At 53.6% G+C, this 27,952-nt stretch overlaps 2 protein-coding genes across 4 annotated transcripts in view; one reads left to right on the forward strand and one right to left on the reverse strand.

Annotated features, from left to right (window-relative positions):
- Positions 1-4: 4 nt before the first annotated feature.
- Positions 5-5,768, forward strand: LOC127478085 (leukocyte immunoglobulin-like receptor subfamily B member 5). 2 transcript variants are annotated; one of them, XM_051803275.1, is made up of 6 exons: positions 5-102; positions 3,164-3,345; positions 3,436-3,471; positions 3,670-3,939; positions 4,187-4,468; positions 5,102-5,768. In XM_051803275.1, exons 2-6 carry the CDS (start codon positions 3,315-3,317, stop codon positions 5,302-5,304), a joined length of 822 nt encoding a protein of 273 aa, XP_051659235.1. In that variant the 5' UTR covers positions 5-102; positions 3,164-3,314; the 3' UTR covers positions 5,305-5,768. The 2 variants fall into 2 exon arrangements, with proteins under 2 accessions (XP_051659235.1, XP_051659233.1); XM_051803273.1 differs by lacking the exon at positions 5-102 and adding an exon at positions 114-1,071.
- Positions 5,762-27,952, reverse strand: part of L3MBTL1 (L3MBTL histone methyl-lysine binding protein 1) — a 36,933-nt gene continuing 14,742 nt past the window's right edge. Inside the window, exons 5-24 of one of the 2 annotated variants that reach the window (XM_051803262.1) lie at positions 27,707-27,930; positions 26,815-26,959; positions 26,525-26,663; positions 25,720-25,843; positions 24,990-25,077; positions 22,760-22,851; positions 22,055-22,159; positions 21,158-21,293; positions 20,540-20,631; positions 19,348-19,499; positions 18,298-18,374; positions 17,768-17,853; positions 17,113-17,223; positions 16,734-16,848; positions 16,402-16,501; positions 13,593-13,790; positions 13,227-13,273; positions 12,171-12,328; positions 11,103-11,165; positions 5,762-10,197 (exon numbers count right to left, since the gene is read on the reverse strand). In XM_051803262.1, the coding sequence (XP_051659222.1) occupies positions 10,063-10,197; positions 11,103-11,165; positions 12,171-12,328; positions 13,227-13,273; positions 13,593-13,790; positions 16,402-16,501; positions 16,734-16,848; positions 17,113-17,223; positions 17,768-17,853; positions 18,298-18,374; positions 19,348-19,499; positions 20,540-20,631; positions 21,158-21,293; positions 22,055-22,159; positions 22,760-22,851; positions 24,990-25,077; positions 25,720-25,843; positions 26,525-26,663; positions 26,815-26,959; positions 27,707-27,930 (2,387 nt within the window). In that variant the 3' untranslated portion in view covers positions 5,762-10,062. Of the gene's footprint in view, positions 10,198-11,102; positions 11,166-12,170; positions 12,329-13,226; positions 13,274-13,592; positions 13,791-16,401; positions 16,502-16,733; positions 16,849-17,112; positions 17,224-17,767; positions 17,854-18,297; positions 18,375-19,347; positions 19,500-20,539; positions 20,641-21,157; positions 21,294-22,054; positions 22,160-22,759; positions 22,852-24,989; positions 25,078-25,719; positions 25,844-26,524; positions 26,664-26,814; positions 26,960-27,706; positions 27,931-27,952 lie in introns of both variants that reach the window. The other variant, XM_051803261.1, reaches the window with a different exon arrangement.

Consider the following 27,952-nt stretch of genomic DNA (forward strand, 5'->3'; position numbering starts at 1 on the left):
ACAGTTTCGATTCCCGGCTCAACAGTTTCGATTCCCCGCTGCACACACAGCCGGGGATGGAAGGAATGGGAGGAGCTGAGGACATGGAGGGCACTGAGAAAGGTATCTCTAGGGGCATTGGCACTGGGGAATGAAAGACGTGGGCGGTCCCTGTCCTGCAGAGTCCCTGAGCCTGGGGCAGTCAGGGACAGAGGGCCTGATGAGGGCCTGAGGGCCAGCAAGGATCCAAGTCGTGGACTCGGCTGGGCACAGAACTGGTTCTGTGGCCATCCACGGGGGTTTCTAGGGTGAGATAGGACCAGGACATGTGTCCAGGTGAGAACTGAGGGACAATACATATGTTAAGGGTGTGGAGGAACCGAGACATACCTGAGGGCCACATATGGGAGCCAGACATTCATCCAGGAAGATATAGGAAGAGGCTGTGTGATTGTGGAGGGCAACTATCTCAGACCAGGGTCTCACAGACCCTCTACATCCATCCATCCATCCATCCATCCATCCATCCCTTCATCTTTCTGTCACTTACCGTCCCACTACAGGGTGTTGGCTGCTCCAGCAGGGCAGCACACCAGTGAGTGTCCACAGGTTCCTTGGGGGACATCAGTGTTCAGGACAAGACCGGAAGGGAGAGGGACCCCAGGGAGACCCAGTTTCTGGTCTCCTGCCTATGACAGGTCTTCAGAATCATCTCAACTGTCCTGGATGAAGGAGCCATATCAAATGGATCATGGGGACCATACAGAGATCACTTGCACTGTACAGATCACATAAGACCAATTTAGGCCCTATGGACTATTACAGACTACGTGAGGACCAGAGGACATCACACTGATTGCACAGGCCACACAAGAACCCCAAGGAGACCACATTGAGGCTATTTGGACTGCAGACCACAGGCTGTACGAAGACCATAAAGACATAGAAACCACTTGGAATGTGTGAAAAAGTAACCTGTAGGACATGCTGCTTTAGGGGGAGTGTAGGACAGATTTCAGGGGGACACGTCTCAAAGGAAACCTCCTCAGCTCTTCCTTCTGTCCCCTTGCTCCTGACCGCAGTGGTGTGCAGGTAGGTGCTTCATGGTAGTAGGACTCAGACAATACATTGTTCATTAAAGCCTTTTATATTTAAGCTCAAATGTGCCTCAAGGGGAAGAATAAGGGCCACATCTTGCTCAGCGGGATGAGGCTGATGGTGCTGTTTGTGTGAGGGGGTGTGTACCTGTATGGATTTGTGAGGTTGGCTGTGTGTATCCCTATGTGTCCTATGATGGCTCCACAATTGGTTGGACCTGGGGGCTCGGAGCTGTGGCAGCCTCGTCTTCTTCGGGCTGCTGGATGCAGTAACTTCTAACAGTGATGACAGAGGGGGAAGCCCTTTCCATGGTCCTGATTCAAAGAAACCTTTGAACAATCTGAAAAGCACTTTTATTACGGCTGGGGAATGTAAAGGGACAGGTGTTCTCCCCAGTGCACTCCACTGTGCCAAGAAATACCATAGCTTTTTATACAGTTTGAAAGTAGCAAGTTTAAAATTATCTACACACACACTCTCTTTTTGCAGTCTGCCTTATCTAAATAGACACTTAGTTTTACCTCCTATTCTTACCATTATAGAGTAGTTACATAAAGTTTTATCATTTCAAGCAGTTTCAGGTTCCCCACCCCTCTCTGTGTGCTAAAAAGCCTTCCCTATTCTCTAAGCTATTTTATCTTAATTGCCCACAGTTTGGGCAGAAACTTTTAAGCAGTTTTACATTTTGCAAAGTCACACCTACATAGCTAAATAGCTAATATTTTATTTCATTTTCTATTTCAGTCCCATGCCCTGGATGTGCAACCCAGAGGCTGGTCTCCAGCCAAGGGATGTGCCCCTCTCCAGAAGGGCACAAGGAGTCCAATATGCCCATGGATGAGCCCCATGGCAATGCCACCAACTCCATCCTGGATGGAGAGAGCCAGGGCAGAGCCTGCAGGGTGGGCCAGAGGTCGTTCTCCTCTGGGCTCTGGTAAGACCAGAGCAGTTTGTTGTGGCCAGTGGAGGCTGTGGAGGTGAATGGGCCTGAAGGGAGGCTCTCCAAGGAGGTGCCAAGAATCAGTCGAGCCTGGGGGAGGCAAAAGGGGGTTAGTCAGGAGACGGGGCCAGAGGAGGTGCCCAGGAGGGGCCAGGAGGAGGCCATAGGGCACCCTACTGCCCAAACTTCTCCTAGTCCATGATATCTCCAAGGGAGACCGAAAGGGCTGAAGGGGGAAGAAAGCAAAGGGTGGAGGGAGTCTAGGAGGGACCACAGGGGTTCTGGAGAAGTCCAGCGGCCACTTTGCCTTTCCCCTCTGGGTTACACCCATATAAACCCCAGCTGCCCAGCCTGGAGTCCTCCCGACTTTTCCTGCTGTGGCCAACTGTGGCAGAGGTTGCACACACAAGAGGGGGCAGGACATGCTGCCCGCAGCTCACAGGAGGACAGGGAGCTACAGACGCTGCAGCCTTCAGAGCAGGACCACTGGACAAGCTGCCACGTGTCCCACACAACTCCAGTGCCACAATCCATCCATTCCCTGCTCCCACATCACCTGGAGATGTGACTTCCCCTGTTTAATCAGACGTACATTATAGCCAAAAGGAGCTCTGTCTACATCCCTGGCCAGCCCAGTCAAGATGCAGCTGAGGTTGGAGGTCTGGCTCCGGGAGGGGTGGAAGAGAGCAGCAATGTGGAATAAGGATGTTCCATTGCTCCAGTGCGGGAATGAGGAAGCCTGGGTGGATGGGGATTGAGACCATTCCTGAAAGGTGCATCCAGACCTACAGGTTGGAGGTATTGCTGTCCCTCCTCCAATGACAGACACTGCAGGCCAGGGGAAAAATCATCCCCCGAGAAGGCCAAAAGGGAAGCCAAGTTCCTCCCGTCCTATTCCATTCTGTTGAGCCACCAAGCCTGTGGTTTTGCAGTTGCAAAACAACTCCCTATTTCACAAGGCAGAAGGAAGACATTTCCCCACCAAGTGACCGGAACTAAGAAAGAGAAACAAAAAGTCCTGAGGGCTTTTCTCCCAGGGTCTGCAGGATCCTAAGACCAAGTCATCACGGGGGCCCAGACCCAGGCATGTGACTAGGACATTGTGGTTCCAGTTCAACCATCTCAGCCCTGCATTTGTGTTTGCAGAAACCCAAGTTGTGCGACAGAAGTGGGTTGTGGCAACGAGGTCATATCAGGACCCACAAGAAGCCACCCAGCTGCTCAGTGCCTCCTAGCCAGTGTCTTCCTCTGAAGAAGCCCTGCTGAGTCGAGTACTGAGAGAGCCAAGAGGAATACAATGCTGCCTGTGACCCATGTGTTGGCCTTCGGTGAGTGCCAGAGGCTGTGCAGGCTCCCAGAGGGTGGCAGGAGGCATCCAGAGACTTCACATAGATGTTACACAGCTGCTTCTCTTGCAGGTGCTTGGCTGGTGGTACAGAGCAAGGCTACACCAAGTGAGTATCTTGAGGAGGTAGTTGGGGAGTTTGGACTCATCTCTGGTCCCCACCCATCTCCCAGGGCAGTTCTGCAGCCCCATGGAACAAAACTCACCCTTGTGTGGAGACTGTGCCCAGAGGCAGCCCCAGGCTCATGTCAGGGCAGCTGCTGGGGGCTCCCTGTCTGTCTGGCAGCATCTCTCTCTCCCTGTGCAGGTGCTCCAACAATCTCCATCTTCCTGAAGCCACCTGGGGTGATCCCACCAGGAGGCTCCACCACCATCTGCTGCAGCTGCCAGCATGGCAATGGGAACTTCATGCTGTACAAGGATGGCCACCAGCTCCGTACCCTGGAGCAGAGTGGCAGCAGGGCCGAGTTCTCCATCTCTAATGCCACCTACAAGGACACGGGTACCTACAACTGCCATTACCTGGAGGGAGGCACTGTGCTGGCTCGCAGCGATGGCCTGGATGTCGTGGTGACAGGTGAGAGATGTGCTGTTACCCCTTCTTGCGGGGTCACATGCCCTATGTGCAGACTGGGATGCATGCAGACACTTGGCTTCCCTATCCATATGATGGGCAGGGGATTTCTCTTTTTCCCTGGCTTGGAGAGGTGGGGACCATCTGCACCTTCATCTAAGCCTTTTGATGGGTTTCTGGAGATCTTGATGGCTCCTGGCACCATGTCAACGCCCTGTATGTCTTCTCAAGCCCTCTCTTGTCCCCCCAGGGATCCGTCTACCTGGACCCAACCTCTCTGTCCTGCCTGGGCATGAGGTGACTGCAGGAACTCATGTGATATTCCGTTGCACCTCCCCACACCGCAGTACTGGCTGTTTCCTGTACCTGGAGGGCCAGATCCGAGCCCAAGTACTCTCAAGGGAACAAGATGACTACAACTTCTCCCATGTGCAGGAAGGTGAGGGGGGCCACTACAGCTGCCAGTGTTTCACCAAGAATGCTTCGATAGAATGGTCTGCTGTCAGCAAGACCCTGGATTTGGTGGTGAGAGGTGAGACATCCCCCCAGCCACATCCTACTCTTCTCTTCCTCCTTGCAATCTGTCACATCCTGGGGGAACTAGAAAAGAGGATTTAAGGGAGGAAAGCAGCTGTAAGAGGGATCCGAGCAGAGGATTTCAGCTTCCTTCAGCTGTTTGAGCCTGGCCAACTCCCCAAGACCCTACAGATGACCTACAGACCCTATAGACACAAGGTCACTAGGCTGACAGTTGGGGGTAAGAGTCAGAGGACACTGTCCCCGCACCTACCAGCCCCACGGAGAATCATATGTCTTGTCACAGCTCAGTGGCACCGTCTGGCTGGCAGGAGCAGCTGAGGGCCACCTCAATGTTCCTTTGGTGCCAATGGGTGGGGTGACAGGTGAGAGGCTATGAGTAGAGGGTGTTCCAGGAGACAGGGATGTGGGAGGTGAAGCTGACAGGAGCCCATGGGGCTCCCTTTGCTCCCTGTGAACTTCTCTTTATCTCTCTTTAGCCCAGGAACTCCCCAGTGTGTCCCCTTATCCTTGTGTCTCTTTTCCCTCACTGCCCTGTGAATCCCCTTGGAGGATACCTTTGGTCTGGGATCTCCTGGGGGACTCCTCCCAGGGGCTCCCAGTGACCGTCCCTTCCTGTCCCCTGCAGATTACACGTTGTGCAACGCAGTGCGCCTGGCGCTGGGGGCCGGGCTGCTGGTCCTGCTGGGGCTCATTACGGCTGAAGCCACGCGAGGCCGCTGCTGCCGGGGCGGGAGGGCCCACCCTCTCCCCGCAGGCAGCGCTCCCCTGACTGCGACCAGTGTGGGAACACCGGGATTCCCTTCCCGCGCCTCGCGGTGGGATAAATAAACCGTTCCTGTCGTTGTCGCTGTCTCTGTCTCTGTCCCTGCCCCCGTCCCTTGTCCCTGTCGCTGTGCCTGTCCCTGTCCGCTCGGGGGTCCCCGCCGGACGGGCGAGGGGGGAGGCGGGGGTACCCGGCGGAACACGCAGAAGGGCGGGGCTTCGGGAGTGGGCGGGACCATGACTGTTAAGGGGCGGGGCTTGTGCTGGGGGCGGGGTCTGCGCTCCCACGCGCAGTGACCATTCCCGTCCTGCAGTGACCGCTGCACTGACCGCTCCCTCTGCGCTGGCCCCCTCTGTCTGCACAGTGACCACTCCACTGATGTCTCCTGCCACACAATGACCACCCTGGCCACTCAGTGACCGCTCCTGCGCAGTGACCACTCCTGTGGCACAGTGACCACTGCCATGGTACAGTGGCCACGCTCGTGAGCACAGTGACAGCTCTTGTGGCGCAGTGACTGCTCCCACTGCAGAGGCCTCCATTGCTTACATTCGTTTATTATTTTAAAACACTGACGAAACACATCACATCCTCATCTACATATATAAATTTACTTTTGCACCACTATAAATTTATATATATAGGGCCTTTAAAACTCTGTACGCTCAGGACACACAGTTCTAGAATAGCTGCACTGGCTACAACAAAAGGATTTTTGTTATGAAAAGGAGGCGCCAATATCAAAAACGCAGAAAAAAAGAAATTAAAAAAGAGTGCAAAATGAATGAAAGTGCAAAAAGCTTTTGTTATCATAATCACACTCTTTCCACAATATGCTCCCCATTTTTCCCTTCAAGGACAAGGAAGGCTCAGGCCCCCGAGGGAAAGTCAGGGCTGGAAGAAGGGAGCCTGGCTACGGCCCTCTTCTCTTTCCCTCTGCGCACCTGAGGAGTTCTCTCCTGGAGGCTGAGGAGTGAGGAACAGGACTGGCCAAGTCACATCCCTCTCTCAGCTCCCTCCTCTTCTCCAATGCCCTCACTGCACTCATGGCCCCAGATGTGCCTCTGCAGACAGCAGCTGCCCTAAGCCCTTGACCCTCCTGGACAACTTGGAGGGGTTTTTTCTTTTCTAAAAGTGCTAGTGATCACCATGGAAATCAGTAGAGGAAGGCAGGAGTGGGCAGCCGTGCTCTGGCAGGGCAGGCACAAAGCTTCAGCCTGCTGAGCTTCAGGCTGGCTGCTCTCATGGAAACAGAGACCTTGGCTCACAGTGTCCCAATGCTGCCCGTTTCCATGAGGAGGGAGAAACATCTTTCCAAGAGGCTCCAACTGCTCCCATGCACCCAGAGTCAGCTCCAGATCAGCCCCCACAGAAGACACCCCATGCCTGAGGCTGGTGCATTTGGTGGGACTTCTCCCATGGCTCCAGCTAAGCCCCACCAACACCAGTTGCAGGGGCAGGAATAGGCTTGAGGGCCTCCAGTCAAAAAAACATTTGACTTCAAAAACTCTTCATTGACTTAGAAATTTTGGCTGCAGTCACATCTCTCAGAAAGGTCCCAGAGAGGAACCTGTGGGCCAGACCCAGCCCCACTTTCCTCTCTGGCTTCTTAGTGACACAGCAGTGAACATCCCTGTGAGCAATCTGGTCCGGCAATAGGGTAAGGACAAAAAACTTTGGTGCTTCTTCCTTGGTCACAGCTGTCCTTGATGGTTCCTGATAGGGGACTCCCACACAATGCTCTGTGGGGATGGAGGACTTGCCAAGGCCAGGGGTACAGCAAACCTTCCTTCTTCTGGCTTCCTTGCTGGACCAGGGACAACTGCTCATGGAGGACACATCACCTGAGAACCTGAGATCCTGTGACAGGCATCTGCTGCCTTCACAGCCACAGAGACCACCCTGAAAGAGTGACACACCAACAGCAGGGGAATGGTGTCGTGGTACTCCCACAAACACCCATCCACATGTACACACACGATCCTTTGGGTTTAGTTTTAAAGGACACGAGAAGGTTATAAGTTTTAACAGTAAATAGCCCTTGACCACCTACAAACCCTGTAACTCCCTCACCCAGATGAATCCAGCAGCTTTGTACCCCAATGGCCTAGTGAGCCTGAGAGGCTGATGAAGTGATGCTCAATTCTGCAGGTGTGTGACACAGACTCTCAGATCTCTCATCACCCTTCTTGTGGAACCGGTGTTCCTGACAGCTGCTTCCTGTGCAGGGCTCAGACCCAGTGGAGACCTGGGCTCCAGCTGTGCAGCCAGACCCCCCCAGCCAAGGGGCAGCACCCTGGTAGTCCTGTTCAGTTTGTGTCTGCTCTCGAGCCCAGGTCAGGCAGTGCCATGGCTGGCACAGTGTGGAGATGCAGCTCTGCCTGTTTTGCTGGGGCCCAGGCAGAGCATGGTTTGATTGCACCCGACAGCAGAGCAAGAGCCAGTGGTATTGGTTGTACCCAGACTTGTGGTCCAGCCAGGGCTTGGCTCATGCCTCCTATTCCCCTTCATCAGGACCTTCTAAGCTTCCCACCACCTCTGCTCTCCCAGGCAGCCCTGTGAGACACAAGGTTCTTCATCCTTCACACTAGTTTCAGATCTGATGCCTGGGTAGCAGCTCCTCTCCAGCACCCTGGGACGGTGCTTAGTCCCTTCCCCAACAGAAGGAATAACTTCACACATGGGAATGGAGAAGATAAAAACAGGATGCTTTCATAAGACATTTCCTTCTAAACTCAATAGCCATGTCCAGTGCCTTTTTGTGCCTGATCACATCTAGAGAGGTCTCAGCATCATTTGCAGTCTCACAGCTGAAGGTCCCAGGGCCCCTCCTCTTCTTCCCCAGCGCACAGTGGCCCAGAAAGAGACTCTCCATCAAATGAAGAGACCACCTTAAGGACCATTACTGCAGACAAAGGGTGTTGTGGGGAGCAACTGTGGGAACCAGGGGCACAGCTGTTCCTTACCACTCCCTCTCTCCACAGCTTGCCACACTGCAGTGCTTGAAGAGATGGAAAGATCCCCCCCAACCGACCACAGGGAAAAGAGAGGGAAAGCTGCCTAAATCAAACCCAAGCCTTGACAAAACAAAGACATGGACCAGTTGCAAGTCCTGCGTGAAGAGCAAGTGGCAGACGTTTCAAGAGCAGGTCAAGTGTGACCCCAAATATTCAATAAAACAGAGTCAAAACGCTACATTTCCATTGGAAGCCTTGAACGGGTTGACCCAGGGGTGACAGCGGCTCTCAAGGCAGTGCTGCTCCAGGACATCTTGCTGGTACACTTGCTCACATCTCTTCATCCCTGTCTTTGAGCACTGGGAAAGGGGGAGATTGTTTTGCTACTGATATGTCATTCTTAGGAATGGAAAAGAAAGTGAATATGGGACTGGGATCACATTGCTGCAGACTATGGAGAGCCTGTGGGCAGGTAGCCGTCCTCCAGCACTGCACTGCTCCAACAGCTCCCACAGTAGGCACACACAGGATGATGGATCATGGAGAGCAGCACGGGTGCTGCCAGGAGGCACAGGGACTCTCTGAGGACCCGCAGGCATGTTGGCTTTCCTGGCTTTGCAGCCCTAGCACTCTTCGTCTCCCTTCCATTACAAGGGACAGCACTACATGAACATTCCCAAAGTGCCTGTAGCCTTGTTGAAAAGGTGCTACGTTCCAAAAAGGACAGAAACAAACCAGTTAAGTGCTGTGTTTCTTTTAGCTCTGCAGGTAAGGGATCCGGGGACAGCAGAGGATCCAGCTCTTCAGACAGCAAAACCTGGGTGCCTTGTGAGGGTAAAAAATGGGGAGAAGGCAGTTTGGCAGGATTGAGTCAGCCAACTCAGGAACACCTTCAGAGGTGACTGTGGATCTGTCTATGGAGCAATGGATGCATCTTGTCCTTCGGAGTTGCCTCCACTCCAGAGCGCCTTGCTCCTAATACATGGACCAAAGAGGGCCCAACTCTCCTTTGCAGAGGACTCTTTAATTGCTGTGAGGGGAACAAGTTATCCAAGCATCCTTTCTCCTGAAGAAGTGCTAGACAAAACAGTCAAGCTCAAGAAGAAACAGAGCCTGTTCTGCCCCCAGCCAGCCCTGGCCCTGCAGGGCCCTAAGGCTGCTGCATTACAGGAAAGAGGAACAGAGCACAGGTGCTGGTCGTGGGCAGAGCAGCAGCCAGGACACCTGATTCCTGAAGGGGCAAGAGGTGGCCGCTGGTTTCCAGTGTAGCAAAGGGGCAAAGCAAAGTCATCATCTGGGCTTAAAAAGTCAAAAGAATTCAGAAAAAAAGGCAAAATGAGGAGAAGCTCCTTGGGAGTGTCCCTTGGGAATGGTGTCAGCACAAGCCCCACCACAGGATCATAGTAAGGGAAAAAACCCAAATCTCTCTCAGCTGCTGAGCAAAGGCAAGAACAGCCTCTCAATGGTTGCGAGCGCAGACGCAGGCAGTCAGTCCCTTCCCACGTCTGGGTGAGTGGAGTAGTGGTTTCAGTCCCCACCCTCCACAGTGGTACCTCATCCCTCAACACTTTCTGAACCAGTGCAGTCACAGCAGGACATGGGGGCATCTGTGGTGCTCAGATAGGCCACCCTCCATCCCTGCAGCCACCCCCGAGGCCTGGGGTCAGCCTGTACCCAGCACTGGAAGAAAAGGGCAGTGTGGAGGGAAGAAGATGGGAGAGGAAGTGGTGAGAGAGCAGAGATGTGGCATCTGAAAGGACATGAGCAGGACATGACAAGCTGTGGTTGGTTGGGGGGATCTCTGTCCTGACCAGACAGTTTGGCAGCACCAATGCTGAGGGAGGGTCCTGATCGGGCCAAGAAAAGTCACTTTAAGGTGTCATCAGCGTTCTTGAACATGAGGATGGCATTGTAGATCTTGAGTGCTGGGCCCAGCTTGACACTCATAATCTTGACTATGTCAGCCTGCGTCAGCAAGAGGAACGCCTCACCATCGATCATCTGGGGAGGAGAGCAGGAACAAAGGCACTCACCAAAAATCCAGGCTGGCATTCCTAGGGACAGCCAGCAAAAGCACGACCTGAGAACCTGCACAGTCCCACTTACAGGTGAGCCCAGAGAGCAGGACAGGGGCCACCCACAGCACTCCCACACTGCCCCAGATAAACCACAGCTGGGAGCTTGTGTGCCCAGGAACAGGGCACAGGGGGAAAGGCCCTTCCAGGGGCCGTCCCAGCAGCTCACACTGCAGCCAGGCTGGGATTCTGCACTGGAGCCCAAAGGGCACAGCACAGAGACATCAGGCAAACACACATCCATTCCCTGCTCCAGGTCCTGGCACACTTGGAGGCTGCCCCCAGCTCAGCTTTGCCTGCCTGAGCACCCTTAAAGCACAGGGGCCATTTACAAACAGGCTGTGGGACAGTGGGTGTCCCCAGCGTGCCCAGCATCAGCTTACCCTGGGTTTCAGAGCCACAGAGGGGTCAAAAAACATCAACTCTGGTTGACAAACAGCAATGCCACCCAACCACTGTACTGGTGAGAGGGTGCAGATGGGGGAAGATGAAAGGGTGAGGAGGAAGCAGCTTCCCTCGGGAGGTGATGGTGTCATTAAGGTTGCAGCACGATCCTCCTCCTATTCCCCCATCCCAATCTCAGTGGGGCCCTCCCTCCCCCTGCCGGGAGAAGAGGGCAGCACAGCTCTCCTCCTGCCCCATATCTGCACAGCCAGACAGCTGCACACTCGAGAGCAGTGGGGCTGCAGGGCGGGATCACTGCCCCATGCTGGATGCACTCTCAGCATCCAGCAGCAATCCACTCCAGGAAGGCCACTGGCCAATTCCTCCCAGCCCTGTTGGCAAACAGCTGTCCTTGGCCACCTGCTCTCATCCTACAGCCCTTCTCACCTCATCCTTGAAGAGCTTGGCTTGGTCCTCACAACCCGTCAGAGTCTGAACAAAGCTAAACACCTTGGAGTAAATGGAGAAAAATGTCAAGACAGAGCAATGGCTCTGACTAGAGAGCACCCTGAGCCCACACCCTCACTGTTACAGAGGCATTTTGTGCCCTCTAAGGTGCCACGTGGCTGTTGGGACAAAGGCTGCAATTGCTTCACCCTCCCATGCCCAGAGCCCACCCCTGGATCCAGGTAGAGACACTGGCCTCCCCTGGCCCCAGAACAGCAAATGCTTCAGCAGCTTCATCTCCAACAAGCACCTCCAGCACAGTGAGAGGATTCCCACCGAGGGGTTGGGGAAGGAGAGGGGCACCCAGGGACTAATGGGAAAATCAGAGAATTGTTAAGATTGGCAAAGCCCTCTGGGATCATCAAGTCCAACCATTAACCCAGCACTGACAAGCCCACCACTAACCCATGTCCCCAAGGTGCCACATCCACACCGCTTTTGGACACTTCGAGGAATAGTGACTCCACCTCTGCCCTGGGCAGCCTGTTCCAGTGCCTGAGATCAGGCAGGGCTGGCTGCTGGGCCTGGTGCCAGAGCTCCTCCAGCTACTCAGGCCTTAAGAGGGGCCATCATAAATGTCCAAGAAAGTGAATGAAGGTGATGATGAAGAATCTGAGGTAAAGATTTCTCTTTCAGACAAAACAGGCACTGCTCATCTGCAGAGTCTGAGCTTTAATTTTTTAACTTGGCAAAGGTGAAACTTTGGAAAATTGTAACGTGCTAAATTAAGTGACTGCTATTTGTCTCCACCTGCCTGCCCTGGGCCTGGGGAAGTGTCATATTCAAGTGAGAACCTGGTTGTTCTGCATGTGCTTCCCAAGAGCTGTCCTCAGGGCTTGTGCCCCTCACCAGCGTGTCCAGTGGACCATCTCCTCAGTAGCCCAGAGGAGTGACCACTGAAGCCCCTGCATGCCTGGAGCATCTGCCGTAGTGCTGAACAGCTAGGCAGGTGCTCCCAGCCATGCCAGAGGACCAGGGGCCAGCATGAAGAGTTCCAAACCATCTCACCTCATCAATGGTCCACTTGGCCACCATGGCAGCTGTGATGCCAGCCACCCCTGGCAGCAGCTTGCAGTGCTGCTCCCAGCACAGAGACAGGGAGCGGTCGGGGTGGGCAGACAGGGCGGACATGAAGAGAGACTGGTGCATGCTGTCTGAAGAAATAGCTGGGGATAAAAATGCAAGATGTGATACGAGGTAGAAGGACAAGAACATCCCATCATATCCTACAAGCCCTGGGGAGAGCCTTGCTCGGGGGGGGCCAAGGGGTGGCAGCAGATGGTCTGATAGGTCCAGGTATCAAGAGCTATGGGTTATCCCCTGATTTACTAGGATATCAGTGTATCCTAGTGTTCTGTTTGGTGGGATTGGGGATAGAAGTTTAGAGACAAGTTTGGTTTTGCCCTGTTCTCACCACCTTCAATCATTCATTTTCTATACTGAACTGGGTTTATGTATCAAATTTCACACCAGAACTCCTTCCCATATAATCCAGTTCATTTCACGTTTTTAACAAAGGTTTTCACTTGCTCTCTGCTCCAAGGAGTCAAGGATGGCTCCCAAGTAAAGCTCTTTTTCATTCACCCCTAGCACTAGGGTAGATGGCCCATGGTAAAATGGAGACTGGCTGGGATAAATGTCAGGCATCTACTTCTGTCAGACATCAGAACTAAAGACCAAGGAAACTGTTCAGCATCAATTTCTGTGCAGCAGCAATAATTTGGCATTTCACAATTTGGCTGAAATTTTGTGGCACAGCATCCCATTATCCCTGTCTGAAGAGGACAAAGCACTGCAGAAAGTACACTGCCATGGAGAGGATCCTTATTCCCTGCCCTAAATCACTCAAAGAATCGCAGGCATAATCCAAGAGCCATGCTTGAGGGAGCTAACAGAGCTCTGGTATGAAGCAGGAACATTCCTTGTCGATGATCAACTCTGGCAGTCGACCACAAGCCCCTCACTGGGACGGACCTGTGTTAGCCAAGGGAGACCTGCCCCCAGCAGCCACCACCCCAGCTCTGCCAGCCCTGCAATGACACTGTGGCAGAAGACGGCACTTACTCTGGAAGTCTTCCTGCTGGATCTTCCGGTACTTTGGAGGTCTCCCTCTAAAGAGACAGGAAGACTGATGTCCAACAAGGCTGGGACTGGCCCAAGGGCCCTCCTCCACACCGCACAGAGCAACGCCTCAGCAGTGGGAGCAGGGATTACCACTTGGACCCTCACCCAAAGGGTTGACAGCTAAAGACAGAAAATGTGGGAAGAAAAACCAAGAGAAGTGCCCAACAGAGCTGAAAGGACCGAGGCCAGCTGCCAGCGACCGTGCTGCCCCAAGGCCAAGGAGCCTCTCTGACTGGGGGTATCCCTCCCATGGCAGGTAGTGGTGGCACAGGGGCCCTGCATGCGGCTTACTGGGTGTGCTCCTACCTCCCATGGTGCCGAGATTTCTTTCGCTGAGAGAAGCCCATCAGGTTCCTCTTGCGAGTTGAGGCCTCGGTGTCGGACAAGTCAGCCTTCAGCCTGCCCTGGTTCTTCTCTGCCAGCGGGCACCCTGAGAGGCAGTAATGGGCTGTGAATCTCCCTGTCACGTGTCCTGACCCATCGCAGCCTGGTGTGGGGCACTTCCTAGAGAACAGAGGGGAGACAAGCATTGGACCCAGCTTGGAGCAGCACGGGGGGACCAACCAGCAGAGCCACCCTTCTGCCCCCAAGCATGGGCTGCCATAGCCCTGATCATGAAAAGCAGAGTAAAGGTGCTGACCAAATTCCGGGGGTGAGGGCACCGGGTGCCCAGATAGGGCACACCCAGTCTCTTCAGGTACAAGCACTTGTCCATTTGCCATCACAATAACCCTGTACAAGTCACCACAGTGCTGAACAAGCAGGTTATTGGGGTTCACATCACATACCTGCCCTCCCCATCCTCATGGATAATGCCACTTCTGTTAAGGATAACAAAAAGTCTTTCTACAGACACATCAGTAGCAAAAGGAGAGGCAAAGAAAACCCCCATTCTCTGTTGGACATAGGTGGGAATATAGTTATCAAAGATGAAAAAAAGGCTGAGGTATTTAACAGCTTCTTTACCTCAGTTTTCAACAGTAAGACAGGTTGTCCCGAGGAGAGCTGGCTTCTGGAGCTTGTAGACAGACATAAGAAGCTGAATAGCCCCCTGTAATCCAGGAGGAAACAGTTTGTAACCTGCTGAGCAACTTGGATCCTCACAAGTCTATGGGACCAGAGGGGATCCACCCAAGGGTGATGAGGAGCTGGCGGAAGAGCTCGCCAAGCCTCTCTCCATCATTTCCCAACAGCCCTGGCTCACTGGGGAGGTCCCAGATGATTGGAAGTTGGCGAATGTCACACCAATCCACAAAAAGGGCCAGATGGAGGACCCGGGAAACTCCAGGCCCGTCAGCCTGACCTCAGTGCCTGGCAAGGTTCTGGAGCAGATCATCCTCAGTGCAATCACACAGCACCTACAGGATGGACAAGGGATCAGAACCAGCCAGCACGGGTTTAGGAAGAGCAGGTCCTGTCTGACCAACCTGATCTCCTTTTAGGATCAGGTGACCTGCCTGGTGGATGAGGGGAAGGCTGTGGATGTGTCTCCCTGGACTTCAGCAAAGCCTTGGACACCATCTCCCATGGCACACTCCTGGAAAAGGCTTGGACAGGTGCACTTTGTGCTGGGTTAGGAACTGGCTGGCTGGCCAGGCCCAGAGAGTGGTGGGGATGGAGCTGCATCCAGTTGGGATCCGGTCACCAGTGGTGTCCCCAGGGATCAGAGTTGGACCCAGTTCTGTTTAATATCTTTACTGAGGATTTAGATGAGGGGATTGAGTCCACCATCAGCAAATTTGCAGATGACGCCAAGTGGGGGGATAGTGTCAATCTGCTGAAGGCAGGAGGGCTCTGCAGAGGGACCTGAACAGGCTGGAGAGTTGGGCTGATTCCAAGGGCATGAGGCTGAACAAGACCAAGTGCCGGGTCCTGTACTTTGGCCACAACAGCCCCCTGCAGCCCCAAGGGCTGGGGACAGAGTGGCTGGAGAGCAGCCAGGCAGAAAGGGAGCTGGGAGTGTGGATGGACAGGAAGCTGAACATGAGCCAGCAGTGTGCCCAGGTGGCTAAGAAGGCAAATGGCATCCTGGCCTGGATCAGGAACAGTGTGGCCAAGAGGTCCAGGGAAGTGATTCTTCCTCTGGACTCAGCACTGGTGAGGCCACACCTCGAGTACTGTGTCCAGTTCTGGGCCCCTCAGTTCAGGAAGGATGTCAAGGTGCTGGAGCAGGTCCAGAGAAGAGCAACAAAGCTGGTGAAGGGACTCGAGCACAGGTCCTATGAGGGAGCTTGGGTTGTTTAGCCTGGAGAAGAGGAGGCTCAGGGGAGACCTCCTCACTCTCTACAATGCCCTGACAGGAGGTTGTAGCCAGGTGGGAGTTGGTCTCTTCTCCCAGGCAGCCATCAGTAAGACAAGAGGGCATGGTCTTAAGCTCTGCCAGGGGAGGTTTAGGTTAGACATTAGGAAGAAATTCTTTACAGAGAGGGTAATCAGGCATTAAAATGGGCTGCCTGGGGAAGTGGTGGATTCTCCATCCCTGGAGGTTTTTAAGATGAGACTGGATGTGGCATCAGTGCCATGGTCTAGTAACCACGGCAGGGCTGGATCAAGGGTTGGACTTGAAGATCTCAGAGGTCCCTTCCAACGTGGCTGATTCTATTATTCTATGATTCGCCATACTGGTTCCTTCTGATGCCAGCCTAGCACTGAGGTTGGCACTAGACTGAGTCTGTTATCCCCTGGAAAAGGTCCTGCAAGTGACTGCCTGAGCTGGGAAGATGCACTGTTCCTTCTTGGGACTTCCCAGCTCAGCCTCACAGTGAAAGGCATCCATGAGGGATGGGAGGAACAGTGTTCTCACAGCTGGTGTCAGGGAACACCATCTTATAGACATGGTCCTCTCTGAAGCCTATAGGTCCCCACAGGTAGATGGGCACACAGGGTACCCCAGAGGGCTCTGGGTGCCACAGGACAGGCACAGGAGAGGATCACGGGGGTCACACCAGCTGTGAGCTCCATGCTGCCTTGGGGCCAAGCCTGGGGAAAGCAGGGGGCAGAGACAGGCATGGGGTGGGTGCAGGGAAGGAGTGGATGCTGGTGGGGGTGGTAGAAGAAGAGCTGGCATGGACTGGCAGGGAAGCTGTACCTCTCTGAGCTGTGCTGGGGAGCTCACCTGTGGTGAAAGCTGTACTTTGAACTCTTGGTATGAGGGATGCTCTTGCAGCCCAGGGTTGGGCAGCCTGCATGGGCAGAAGAGGCTGGTTCCTTTGGCCCTAGACCAGGAGGAGAAACAGGAGAGAGACTTTCATGGCTGCAAGCCCAGGCAGAGACAGGGCACTGGGCTCCCTGCCTGCCCTAAACAAGGGAGGACTTTTCCAACTGACAAATCTGTGGAAAGGTCCTTCCTCTCTGCCCATCCATGTCCAGCAACCGCCCTCCCATTTCTGTGGGGGTCTGGTGTGTTCACGCCCTGTGATGAGGGACTGACACAGGCGCAGGACTTACTGAGAGGAGGTTGCAGTGGGTGTCCTGTTTTTGAGCACCAGCCTATGGGGTGGATGTCTGGATGATCCGCATCAATCCAGAAATCATAGATGTGACTCCAGCCATCAAAATGGACCTGGGAAAACAAGCAGAGGTCACTCTTCAAAATGCAGGACACGTCCCTGAGGAGCTCTGGAGCTCTCCAAGTTGCCAGCAAGCAGCAGGATAGAGCTGAACTGCAGCACAAGGCTCTTCTCTACTCCTGGAGCCAGTTACTGAGACCTGTCAACCTCTGCACAGTAGGCTTTGACAGACCTCCACTCCCAGTGAGCAGGGAAGGGCAGAAGCAAGCCAGCACAGTTCCTGGACACAGGCTCAGCACTGATCCTCCAGCACCCACCTTTATCCTGTGATCTTCCACATCCTCCACACTGGCCACTCGGATGAAGGAAGGAGTCCTCCTGTCCACTGCCTCCAGCTTCATGTTGACCAGGAAGCCATGGGGTGGGCGCTGGAAGAACCCAGATCAGCAGGGAGCAGGGCCATTCTTCAGGCTTCCTGCACCCCTTGGCAGCTTTCCCAGCAGTGCGTACTCCTCAATCCCAGTTTCAAGCCCTGGCCTGGCTGGGGAAAAGCCATCCCAGATCACAGCAGCAACAGGAGAGAGTGGGAACAGGCCTCCTGAATCTGAGCTGTGTTTTAACAAGATAGGGAAGCTGCCCCAGGGAAGAAGGTCTCTAAGAGACACATTTTGGGGATCTATATTGCAACCACACTTGGCTGGACGCAGCTGCTGGGGGTGCAGTTGGAGAGAAACACTAATCAAGCAAACCTAAATTATTTCCCATCGCCCAGCTTCTGTCTAGCCAAAGGGATGTCACACTTCTAATTTTTCCCACTACTTGCCCTGACTTCTGAGCCTTGAGTGTAGATCCAAAGCCCAGGCCTGTGGCAGGAGCACATGGAACATCACTGGACTTCTCATAAAAGACCTAGCAATGGAGACAGCCCAAATTCCTGCTGAGGTGGGGTGAAGCAGATGATGTGGCACTCACCACTTTAAAGGCCCAAGCTGGGACAGCAGATGCTCCAGTTTCCTTCAAGTACTTTTCCCAGGTGAAGTTGTCAGGGTCAGGATAATCTGGAACGGGGAAGATGCAGAAGGTGAGACACTCTTGCAGGAAAACAGCAAGTGCCTCAGAACATCCCACTGCCTTCAAGGGCCAACCAAGTCTGTGCCAGGCACACAGGAACCTGAGAGACATCAAGAAGTGCTACTATTTTCCCATGTACCATGAAACCCAGGATACAAGGAAGCAGAAAACATCTGGGTGTGCACAGACAGCTTGGGTCCTCCTTGTGTCTCTGAGTGGGGAGACTTGGCCCAACACAGCCACCATACTGCATCTGAATGTGTGTACAGGAGCCTTGGCAGGTACATGCTGTCTCCCTGGCTGTGGCCTTGCTGAAGGAAACTGTCTGGGCTTGCAGATAAGCAAGGATCATGGGGTTTGTGCCTCCAGGACCCCCATGCCACCCTGAAAAGCCTGTCCCCAAGGGATGCACTCCCAGGCCACTGACTCACCTTGAGGAGGTGTGAGGGGTTTGCCATGCTCATGACACCATCCAACTGGGTGGATGTATGGACTGCTGGGATCACACCTAGAAAACACATCCAAGCTCTTACACAGGGCTGAAATACCCAGCTCATCACCATGGGTTGTGGGGGCCCAGGGAAGGATACGTGGCAGCACCCTCAGACCTGCACCACCAGCAAAAGCCCCTGCAGAAACTGAGGTTTTCTCCAGCACTCTTGTCCCTGAGTGACCCAGGGAACTCCAGGGCCCAGCAAGGCAAGAGCTAGAGCGGGGAACTCAGCTCAGAGGGGCAGGCCCAGGCACATGCCTCTGCCCAGGGAACAGCAGCCCTTTGCTGCAAGTAGGGAGGCAGAACACATCCTCCAGAGCTTGGAGCAGTGAGACAAGGGTAGTTGGGTGGGCTCATGTCCCCAGTATGGCTCCCAGTCGGTCACAGCAGTCACAGCACCCTCAGGAGATACTGCTTTGCAGGTCTGCCCTGGGATAGAGCAGGCAGCTGCCCAGCACCAGACGGGGACAGAACCTGCTGCAGCCCCACAGCCCCTTGGGGTGAGAAGAGAAGGTCAGAGGGCTCCAACCACAAAGCTAAGAAGCTGTTCTTAGGACCGTGGCTGTGCTAACTGGCCATTTTAACTGGCCTTAATCAGCCTTGACTGGGACACCTCCCCATCCTGGCCACAGTGCCCTGCCTACAGGCGCAGGAACTGCTTTTTAAGATCAGGCCTTCAGTCTCTGAAGTGCAGGTGACCCTGTCTCCCAAGTAGGTTTCAGGCCGAGCCCACAGCATGAGATCGTGCCTGTCTTTGCCCCATGTCAGCTACAAGCCATGGCAACATTCCACAAGGTGACATGGAACAGGTAAAGGTTTGTCCCCCAGCACAGGAGGGTGACCCTCTGCCTCCCTGGGTCGCTCAGGGCCTCTCTGCAGCAGCATGTTGGGATTGTCCCATGCATTCCCAAGCACCCCGTCACTCTTGCTGAAGCAGTGGCAGGGTGTCTCCCCACCACTGGCACTCTAGGAGCCTCTGTGCACTTACCAGTAGTCATAAGTATCATCCCAGTTGTCAAAGTGCACCAAAAAGCGATTGTCCACCACGTCAGTCACTGTGGCAACACAGATCAGGGAAGGGTTCATGCGGTCCACAGCTTCGAGCTTCATGCCCACCTCGAAGCCTGGAGAAGCCTCGTGCTGGCAGGAGAGAGGGGCAAGCTGCAGCACAGCTCCTTCCTCAACACTTCCCTTGCCTGCTGCAAGGAGGCACCTGCCCAAACCCTCCCAAAACCAGACCCTCTCTGGCCTCCAGGCAGGCCCAGGACCACTCAGGCTCCCAGTAGGGCAGTGCCCTGCTGTGTATCCAAGGAAAGAGGCAGAGGGTAAGTAACTCAGCTTGGCCACACAAAGAAAGAGGAAAAGTGATCTTCTGATCCTCAGAATCTTCTATAAACAGTAACCTCCAAGAGAAAAACAGCCTCCAACTGACATTAGTTCCCATTTTGTCACAAAACATTTGTATGAGGTCACAGTCCTTCAGTGTCAGCAGTGACCAATGCCCTAGACATGGCAGGAGCAGCTGGGATGGGCCCTTCTCCCTTCCTAGCCCTTATTTCTTGGATCCAAAATCTGTGTAAAATCCTGCATCATACACACTGGTGGAATTGTTGCAGCAATGAACAGCAGGGTTGAGACACAATAAATAACTTAGAGAGGCTGATTTATCAATAGGTTGAGTTTCCTCTGCAGCTGACGAAGAAATGATCAGCATTTTGCACTCTGCTACATTCCCACTTCCCTTCACCAAGCTTCCGTGTGAAAAAAATAGGCAGACACATAAACAATGAACATACATTAATAGAGACAAAAGAATTATACTTATGAAACATTAACTGATTTTTTTTTTTAGCAAAATAATTGTTGACAGTAACAGTTACTTCTCCTTACCAATACTTCTGTAACACGTTTAACTGTCCATTAGACCAACCTGGATGAAACAGTGAATCAGACCAGCACCAATTTTGGGCACACCAAACTAGTGTTCAAGCTACAGATCCTGAGTAGCAAAGTGTGCCACAGCCAGCAGTACACACTGCTGGCCCTCTGCGCTGTGGGCTTGAGAAGTGTGGGGTGAACAGAGCAAAGCCCAGTGCTGGCAGATGCATTTTGCTCAGCTGGAGCAGAAAACTCACACCTGAACCTGTAGGCTCTGGTAGGAAGGAGATGCTGCTACTCACAGTGTTTCGGACCAAGAAGAGGTGCTTAGGAGCTGCCTGAGCCTTTGTTAACTTCAGGTAGTTTGTCCAGCTGAATTCTTCTTCCTTATAACCTACAACCCCTCAGGAAGAGAAATGAGAGCAGTGAGTTCACAGTCAGGAGGTGGTGAGGGTGAGCCTGGCCATACCTGACCCGGCATCATCCTGCCAGGCATGTCCTGCTGTGGGCAAAGAGGATCCACAGCAGCCCTGGGATGCCCAAAGCCCGTGGCTTAGGCCCAATGGCTGGTTTTGAAGGGGTGTTATAAAACGTGAGCAGTGGAAATCCATAGTGCAGCTCCTGCACAGAGAAAATCATTCCCGTCTGCTGACTCCAGCCTGGTAATGGGACATCCAACAGGGCTTTGCCCCAAAATGCGAACAAGAGACAGGTCTGTTTCTTTCAGGTGCCTGTAAGACACAGGCTGTCCTGTGGAACCCTCCCCCACCCCAAGTATCCCTCTTGGGCCAGTATCCGAGCAGCATCCTTCCTGGTCCCCATGGAGCCACCCTATCCCCACCTGACGCTCTACATTTGCCCCTACTGTTCACCCCCCTCCTTCACCAGGACCCAGCACCCAAGACAAGATAACTCCTTACCTTTGGGGGGCTGGAGTTTGTGCCCTGTCTCCTCAAACCAACCAGCAGGGTGGATGTCGGGGGAGTCAGCATTCAGCCAGAAATCATGGCACTCAGAGTAGCCATCAAAGTGGAGGCGCATCCGGTAACCACACACCTACCAAAAGGGAAAGGGAAAGGACCATGGAAACCTGCTGCTCTACCTGGCTGAGCGTCACATGCCCCACCCCTCCCACACACCATCTCAGCTTATATTGCCTTGAGAAGCCAGGAGTCAATCACAGGCCAGTGCCCAAAGCAGGAGGCACAAGCCACCAAAGGTCAGTGCAAGGCCAGCACAAGCCAGCCCAAAGAAGGGATGTTCAGGTTGGTGCACAAAATGTCATGGTGGGGGAACTTGCTGGATCCAGCAAGTGCAAAGATTCCCTTTTCTGCACCTAGGGAACCTGCTGGTGCAGAGATTTTGGCTAAATGCCATGCTGGCTGCCTGGGACGCACCGCGAGGCGAGTCTGGTTTGACTGCTACATGGCTGAGTGGAGAGCCCACACAGATAAAAGGAAGAGCAATGGGATGCCTCCATACATTCCATCTCAAGGGAATGTCCTAGGGGCATCAGCACAAAGATAAGAAGCTGCTGCCATCACCACAACCCCACCCCTCATGACCTGCTGTGTCAGGGTGATGGAGAGACCAACTAGGCCAGGACATGACAGCAGCTCCATGGCGCCGTGTCCTGTCCCTGTGAGCTGGCAGAGAACAAACCTGTTTGTTTGTCCAAGGTGCTGGAGCACCAGCTCATCTCCTGCAGCAACAGGCAGGCAAAGGCACCAGCTCCATCCATCTCTTCCATAGGCCAGGTGGCAGCACCTTCCCTGCCCCAGAGTCCAAAGAACCCACGAACATGGCAGGCAACTTACCTCAGCCACAGTCAGGATGAAGTACATAGATGGGTGCTGTGGGTCAATCCCCTCCAGCTTCATCCCCACTTTAAAGCCATTCTTGTGCTGGGAAGCTACTTGGTACTGGAAACAAAAATTAAACTACGACGTAAAAACCAGTGCAGGGAGTTGAGTCTAGAACCAGCCTGAGGAGCAACCACCAGGCAATGGGAGCTCCTGGGACCAGGAGACTATGGGCCACGGGTTATGCTGTCATCCAAATTTTAATTCTTTTCCCATAGAAAAACACATTGTTCTACGTCCTTGTGGGTTTGCATCTCTTGCTATTGGCAGTGCCCCTGGGCTAAAAGCCGCAGTGGGGGAGTGGGGCACCCTGGCAGTTGGACGCCTGGGAGCAGGGGTGCAGCACAGCAATGTGGCCTCAGGAGAGACCACACCTGGCTTCCAGGAAGGGCTGGAAAGGTTCCACAATGCCAGAGTCACAGGGGTGTCCTAGGAAAAGGTGGGGTGCTTGGGATGGGGAACAGCACCCTGCTGGGGAGTGGGACTCCAGGCAAATCAGATGACCAATCACCTCCAGGTGGCAATGGGAGCTTGATATTGCCCAATCCCACAAAATACCAAAGCAAAAAAGAGAGGAGAAGGAGGAGGTGGGGGGGTGGAGGGGAAGGGAAAGAACAGAGAAGATGAAAGAGGGAAAAAGACAGGAAAATCCCAACTCACATCCTGGAAGAGATCTAAAGGGGCAGCGACAGCTTTCTGCTCCTCCAAGTAGGACGCCCAAGACCAGCCTTCTTTCTTCTCCTCACTGGCACCTGAGCGCAGCACAAACGCACACAAACGCTGCTGAGAGGCTGCTCCAGCCCCAGCCTGGCTGCCTCCAGGCAGTGCCGAGGGCGGGTGGGTCCCGCTGGGGCCATCCCGCTCTCACACACAGTCCTGCATCCCTGCGAAGCTCAGCACCATCCTATCACCACCTCTTCTCCAGCAAACTTGGCCAGTGTGCAAGGAAGGACAGAACCAGGAGTCTCCATGCCCTGAATGTCCTCTGTCACTGTACCATGTCCTAGTAAGGCACCTGGTCTAGTGGAAGGTGCCCCTGCCCACGGCAGGGAGGTTGAAATGAGATGAGCTTCAAGATCCCTTCCAGCCCAAACCATTTCATTATTTTATGATTTTAAGGAGCCTGAGGGACTAGCCATCCTGGGCAAAGCATCAGGACACCTTTGCAACCAGGTCCTCCTCCAGCCAATACATTTGATATGCCCACAGCACTGATGGATTTGGGACAACCAGCAGGATCCATGCAGAGACCTGGGAATCATTCCCAGTTGCAAACGGCTCCCAGCCAGTCAAACCAGCAGCAGGCTCATCTGCCAGCTCTGCTGTCCTCTGCTCTGACACAACAACCTGACACATCAGGGCCACCCTGATGCCCTAGAAATGCATTTACCCAGAAAGAAGACAGACTCCACAGGCATGGAGGTGACCCTTCATGCCTTTGAGAAGGTCACAAAGGCCTCGGCAGAGGCACGAGACATAACCCAAGTTTCTTGCTCTCTAGCCACTTTCTCTCCCTATTTTGTAGCACCTGAAGGGACTCCAGGAGCGCCATGCCTATTCCAGCACTGAGGAAATCACAGCTACAGGTCAGCCACGGCACACAGCCTCATGTAGGACAGGCCAGAAATGCCCAGAAAAAGCAGACTAAACCCATTCCTCCCTTGCACATAGGGGAAGTGGAGATGGAAAAAATAAAAATTTATGGAAGAAATTAAAGCTGAGCTTCAGTGAGCAAAGTGACTAACCTAGGTGCTTCGCTGATATTTCAGAGCGATAAACACCTTTAGTATTCTTTAGGACATAGAAAAAGTGCTAGGCATGGCTGGGGAATCTGTGAGTACAAGCTTTGCACTTTGGAGAACGACAAATACACCAGGAGACAGAGCATACACTGACAATGTTGCACTGAAGCATTTCTTTGCTGATGTCCTTCTAAAATAAGAGAAAATAAAATGCTGAAATAACAAGGCTCAGCACTGCTTACTTGTATGCAGCACTACTTACTTGTATGCAGCAGAGAAGTTACATGCTCTGGGCTCAGAAGACGAGCCGTATGAGATTCCTTTTAAACAGTGGTTAACTCAGTGTTACGTCAGGGATTAATGACACCTGGCCCCTGCCACTGTGCCTGCACATGGCTATGGAGAAGACTATGAAGCTAGACCATTTTCATTTTAAAATTATTTTGAATATGACCTTTCACTACTCAAAGACAAAAGGTTTCCCATAAATATTTATTTTCATTATTTCCCCAAGTTTTCCTTCCCCCTCACCCCCATCACACTGCAGGCAAAACAACAACCAAGCAAACACTGCCTCCCTCAGCTTGCCTCCTCCCTGTCGACAGCTCTGCTTTTGAGATCTCTGATACAATCCAGGAATAGATCCCCACAAGATAAGACAACCCCAAATCACATGGCTTCAGTGGCACCACATCTACAGGAGCAGCTCCCAAACTTGTGAGCTCCTGATGACATGAGGGATGCCCTGATCCCACGGGAGGGCAAAGCCACACATGGTGCAGAGTCCTCTTATTGCTCAGCATAGTGTCTCTGGGAGCAAACACGGTATCCACGAGTCAGGAACAAATTTAGCTCCTGAGGGGAGGGACGGTACTGTACAGCACCGGCCAGTGCCTGAAGCCAACATAGCCATATCTGTAGGGGTGCACCCTTCCCACAGAGAGAAAGAGAGGAAAGGAGAGAAATGGAAAGAGACAGAGAGAGCAGGATCAAGCAAGCAGAGGGGCTCACAAGCCTTCAGGAACATGTACCAGTGCATTGCACTGGGTGTTTGACTCTGCTGGAGCACCAAAATGGTCTAGACCCACAGTGGGATCCCCCAGCCATGGTGGGAGCGCTGACCCCACCGCCCATCTGGCCCTCCATACCGTGCTGGCTCCCATTCCACGCCTCAGCCTCCAGATTGCTCATAGCAGAGTCTCCCACAGAGTTTTTCCTCTCTTCCTGCTTTTCCTCCTAGACGTGAGAACAGACAAAACAAAAACCCAGGTCTGCACAGAGATTTAGGTTGCGTGTTGTACACGGTGCCTTGGGCACACACCGGTGCCAAGGGCCTTACTGTGCCTCCATGATGTCCCTGATTTGATCAATGCTAGATCCAGAAATGGGCTGCCAGGGAATCTGATGATGGGAGGGTGTAGGGGATTTTGGTGCTCAGCGGTAACAATCACACCTGGAATGGACCCGCTATAGTCAGGGCTGGCAAGCAGACCTTCCTCGCCTTGTCAAAGTCTCTCCTTTCCAGGACACACAGCACACAGACAGACAATCCCTTACTTCAACACTTGCTTTGGTGGTCCAGACTCAAAAGAGCAGCTAAGAGTGCTCGATAGCTACAGCCCAGCCTGGACATGTCTAGCACTGCCCAGCCCATGGTAGACAAGCCAAACAGCCAGTCCAGTGTTAGAAGCCCCGATGCTCCACACATTCAAGTCTTTTTGGCCTTAAGAGCCAGTGGGTTACCCCTTTACCTACAGCTGACACACCCCAAAAAGCATTGATGAGAACTGTGCACACTCACAGTGTACATGGGGTGACCTATGGCCCCCACTTGACATTGGCATATCTGCACACACGCCCTCCCTGCCCTCATCCTACCATTTGCTCAGATTCATATTCTTCCTCTGAAGGGCTCTGATAGTCCTTCCTCTTTCTTTTCTTCACCGGTTTGAGGATTTCAGTGGCATTGGTGCTGCTGGCAGAGTTTTCCACGATGACAGACCTGCACAGAGGAAGGGAGGGTAAAGCACTGTGGCATAGCACGTGACACTGGCTGGGGTATTGGTAAGGTAGGGGCTGCTGGAGAATCACTGTCCACCCGTTTCTTACTCACACATGCTCTCCTGACTAATGTACGCACTCCTCAGCACACAAGTTAGCAAGCGTTAGAACCAGGGACAGGTCACAGTTATCCTCACACACTTGGGTGTCAGAAATCAGTCTGAACACAGGGTTGGATCAAAAGGGGTCTAGTTTTGTAACAAGGCTCTAAGCTGCACCAGAATCACACAGAGATGCTGGAAATCGAGTCCCAGGAGTCACACATTGGTCAGCAGAGTGGCTGGGAATGCCCCCGTGACCCATGCCTCCCACTGCTGCTCAGCCTGGAAGCACCCACTGCAGCAAGCTCCTGCAGCAGCCCTGCTCCAGTAGATACGTGTTTATGAGGCCACAAACTGGCCAGGAGAAAATCTGGCTCCTGTGTTTCCTGCATGCTTCCCCTGCGTCAAGTCTTCATCCCCTCACTCTGCAGCCAGGGCACTCTGCCTACAGGAATGAGGGGAACAAGAGGGATCCCCTAGAGGCAGACGTGCTCACATCCCTTGCTGGAGCACACGGCCCAAGGGAGGGAGGGCAGATGGATGGATATGGCTCTGCATGGTGCAGACTCCCCTTCCTTTACCTCTCTTTGAACTGCTGGTGACAGTGCTCGCTGCAGAAGCCCCTGCCTTCCCGGGCCCCATCCCACACGTGTCTCCGGCCACAGGTATCGCAGTGGCACATGCTTTCTGCTGTGGGCAGCTTGCTCTGCTCCGGCACATCTGGGAGGAGAGAGGAGCAGCAGTGAGGCACGAGGTGTAGCAAAGGAAGGAGAGCAGAAGCAGGAGACATTTGCCTCACTCAGGGACCACAGCAGACAGCATGTGCTGGATGGTGGTACCCACCCCTCAAGTGCCACCATGGTGCCCTTACCATTAGCCACAGTAAGATTGTCTCTGCTGGTGGGTGCCACCTCTGAGTCCCCATCTTTCTCTGTGTGACCCTCCTTTAGGGCTTCCACTGGAGGTATCTTATCAGCACTCACCACCTTCAGTGTCCCATACTCATTTATTCGAAACTATATCGTTGAACCAAAAAAACAAAGAAGAAGAGTTAACAAGGAGAACAGAAATGTAACTCGATAGCTTGTGGGTGCAGCTGAGCTCTGAGAATGAGGGACATGGTTTGGTCATCAGTGTGTCCAACAAGAGGACAGCTCTTCGAGGACAGAGATGAGTACAGCACCCCAGTCTCCTGTGATGGTGCCCCTGCCTGCAGCCTGTGCTGGACACACTGTGGGCACTAGGGTGACCAGCTGGCAGAATAGCTGGAGGATGTTTGGAACTGGCAGGTGGATGACTGGAGGATGCAGTGCCCTGAGGCTGAGAAGCAGCTGAGAAACGGGTGCATTTTCTGCAAGCTATGCCATGCACTGAGGGGTATCCCTGAAGGCACCCTTTGCCTGCTGAGTGCTGCTTCCAAGGTGAGTGCAGGAGCTGGGTGAGAGCCGGCTCCATGGCACAGCTTGGAAAGGAAAGATGTCCTGCATAGCACGTAGCACCACTGTGCCTCCCTGTGAAGACCTGCTGCAGCCCCCAAGCACCATGTGCGAGCTCTGCTAAGCTCCCAGGATAGGAGGGGCATAGGGATGGGGCACAAGAAGAGCCAGAATAGCTGAGGGATCCTCCAGTAGGGGTGCAGGTACTGTCAGGGGCCACGTCCCATCCTGGTGGTGCCCACCTGGCACAGGCTGGGGGACTTACAAGGTCAAGGAGCTGCAGGGAGTGGTAGAGGGGACAAACACAGTGCCCAGGGCTGAACTTACCCGCAGGTTACTCCCAGGCAAAGTAGCCACCCCATCTTTCCACTCCAGCACACGGACTGTGCTGCAAGTCTGCACCCCGCTGATCTGGGGAATGACAGTAGCTGTGATCGGTTCATTCCCTGTTCCCCTCTCTGGCCTCTCGGCCCCTGTGCTTCTCTGTGGTTCCCGGGGGAATCGCTGGATTTCTAAGGTGCTCGTGGGAAGGCTGATGGTAGTGGCATTTGCTTGAGAAGGGAAGAAAGGAGA

Source organism: Manacus candei, unplaced genomic scaffold (assembly GCF_025592945.1).
Source record: "Manacus candei isolate 608988 ecotype Guabito, Panama unplaced genomic scaffold, ASM2559294v1 h1tg000057l, whole genome shotgun sequence".
Classification (NCBI taxonomy): Eukaryota; Metazoa; Chordata; class Aves; order Passeriformes; family Pipridae; genus Manacus; species Manacus candei.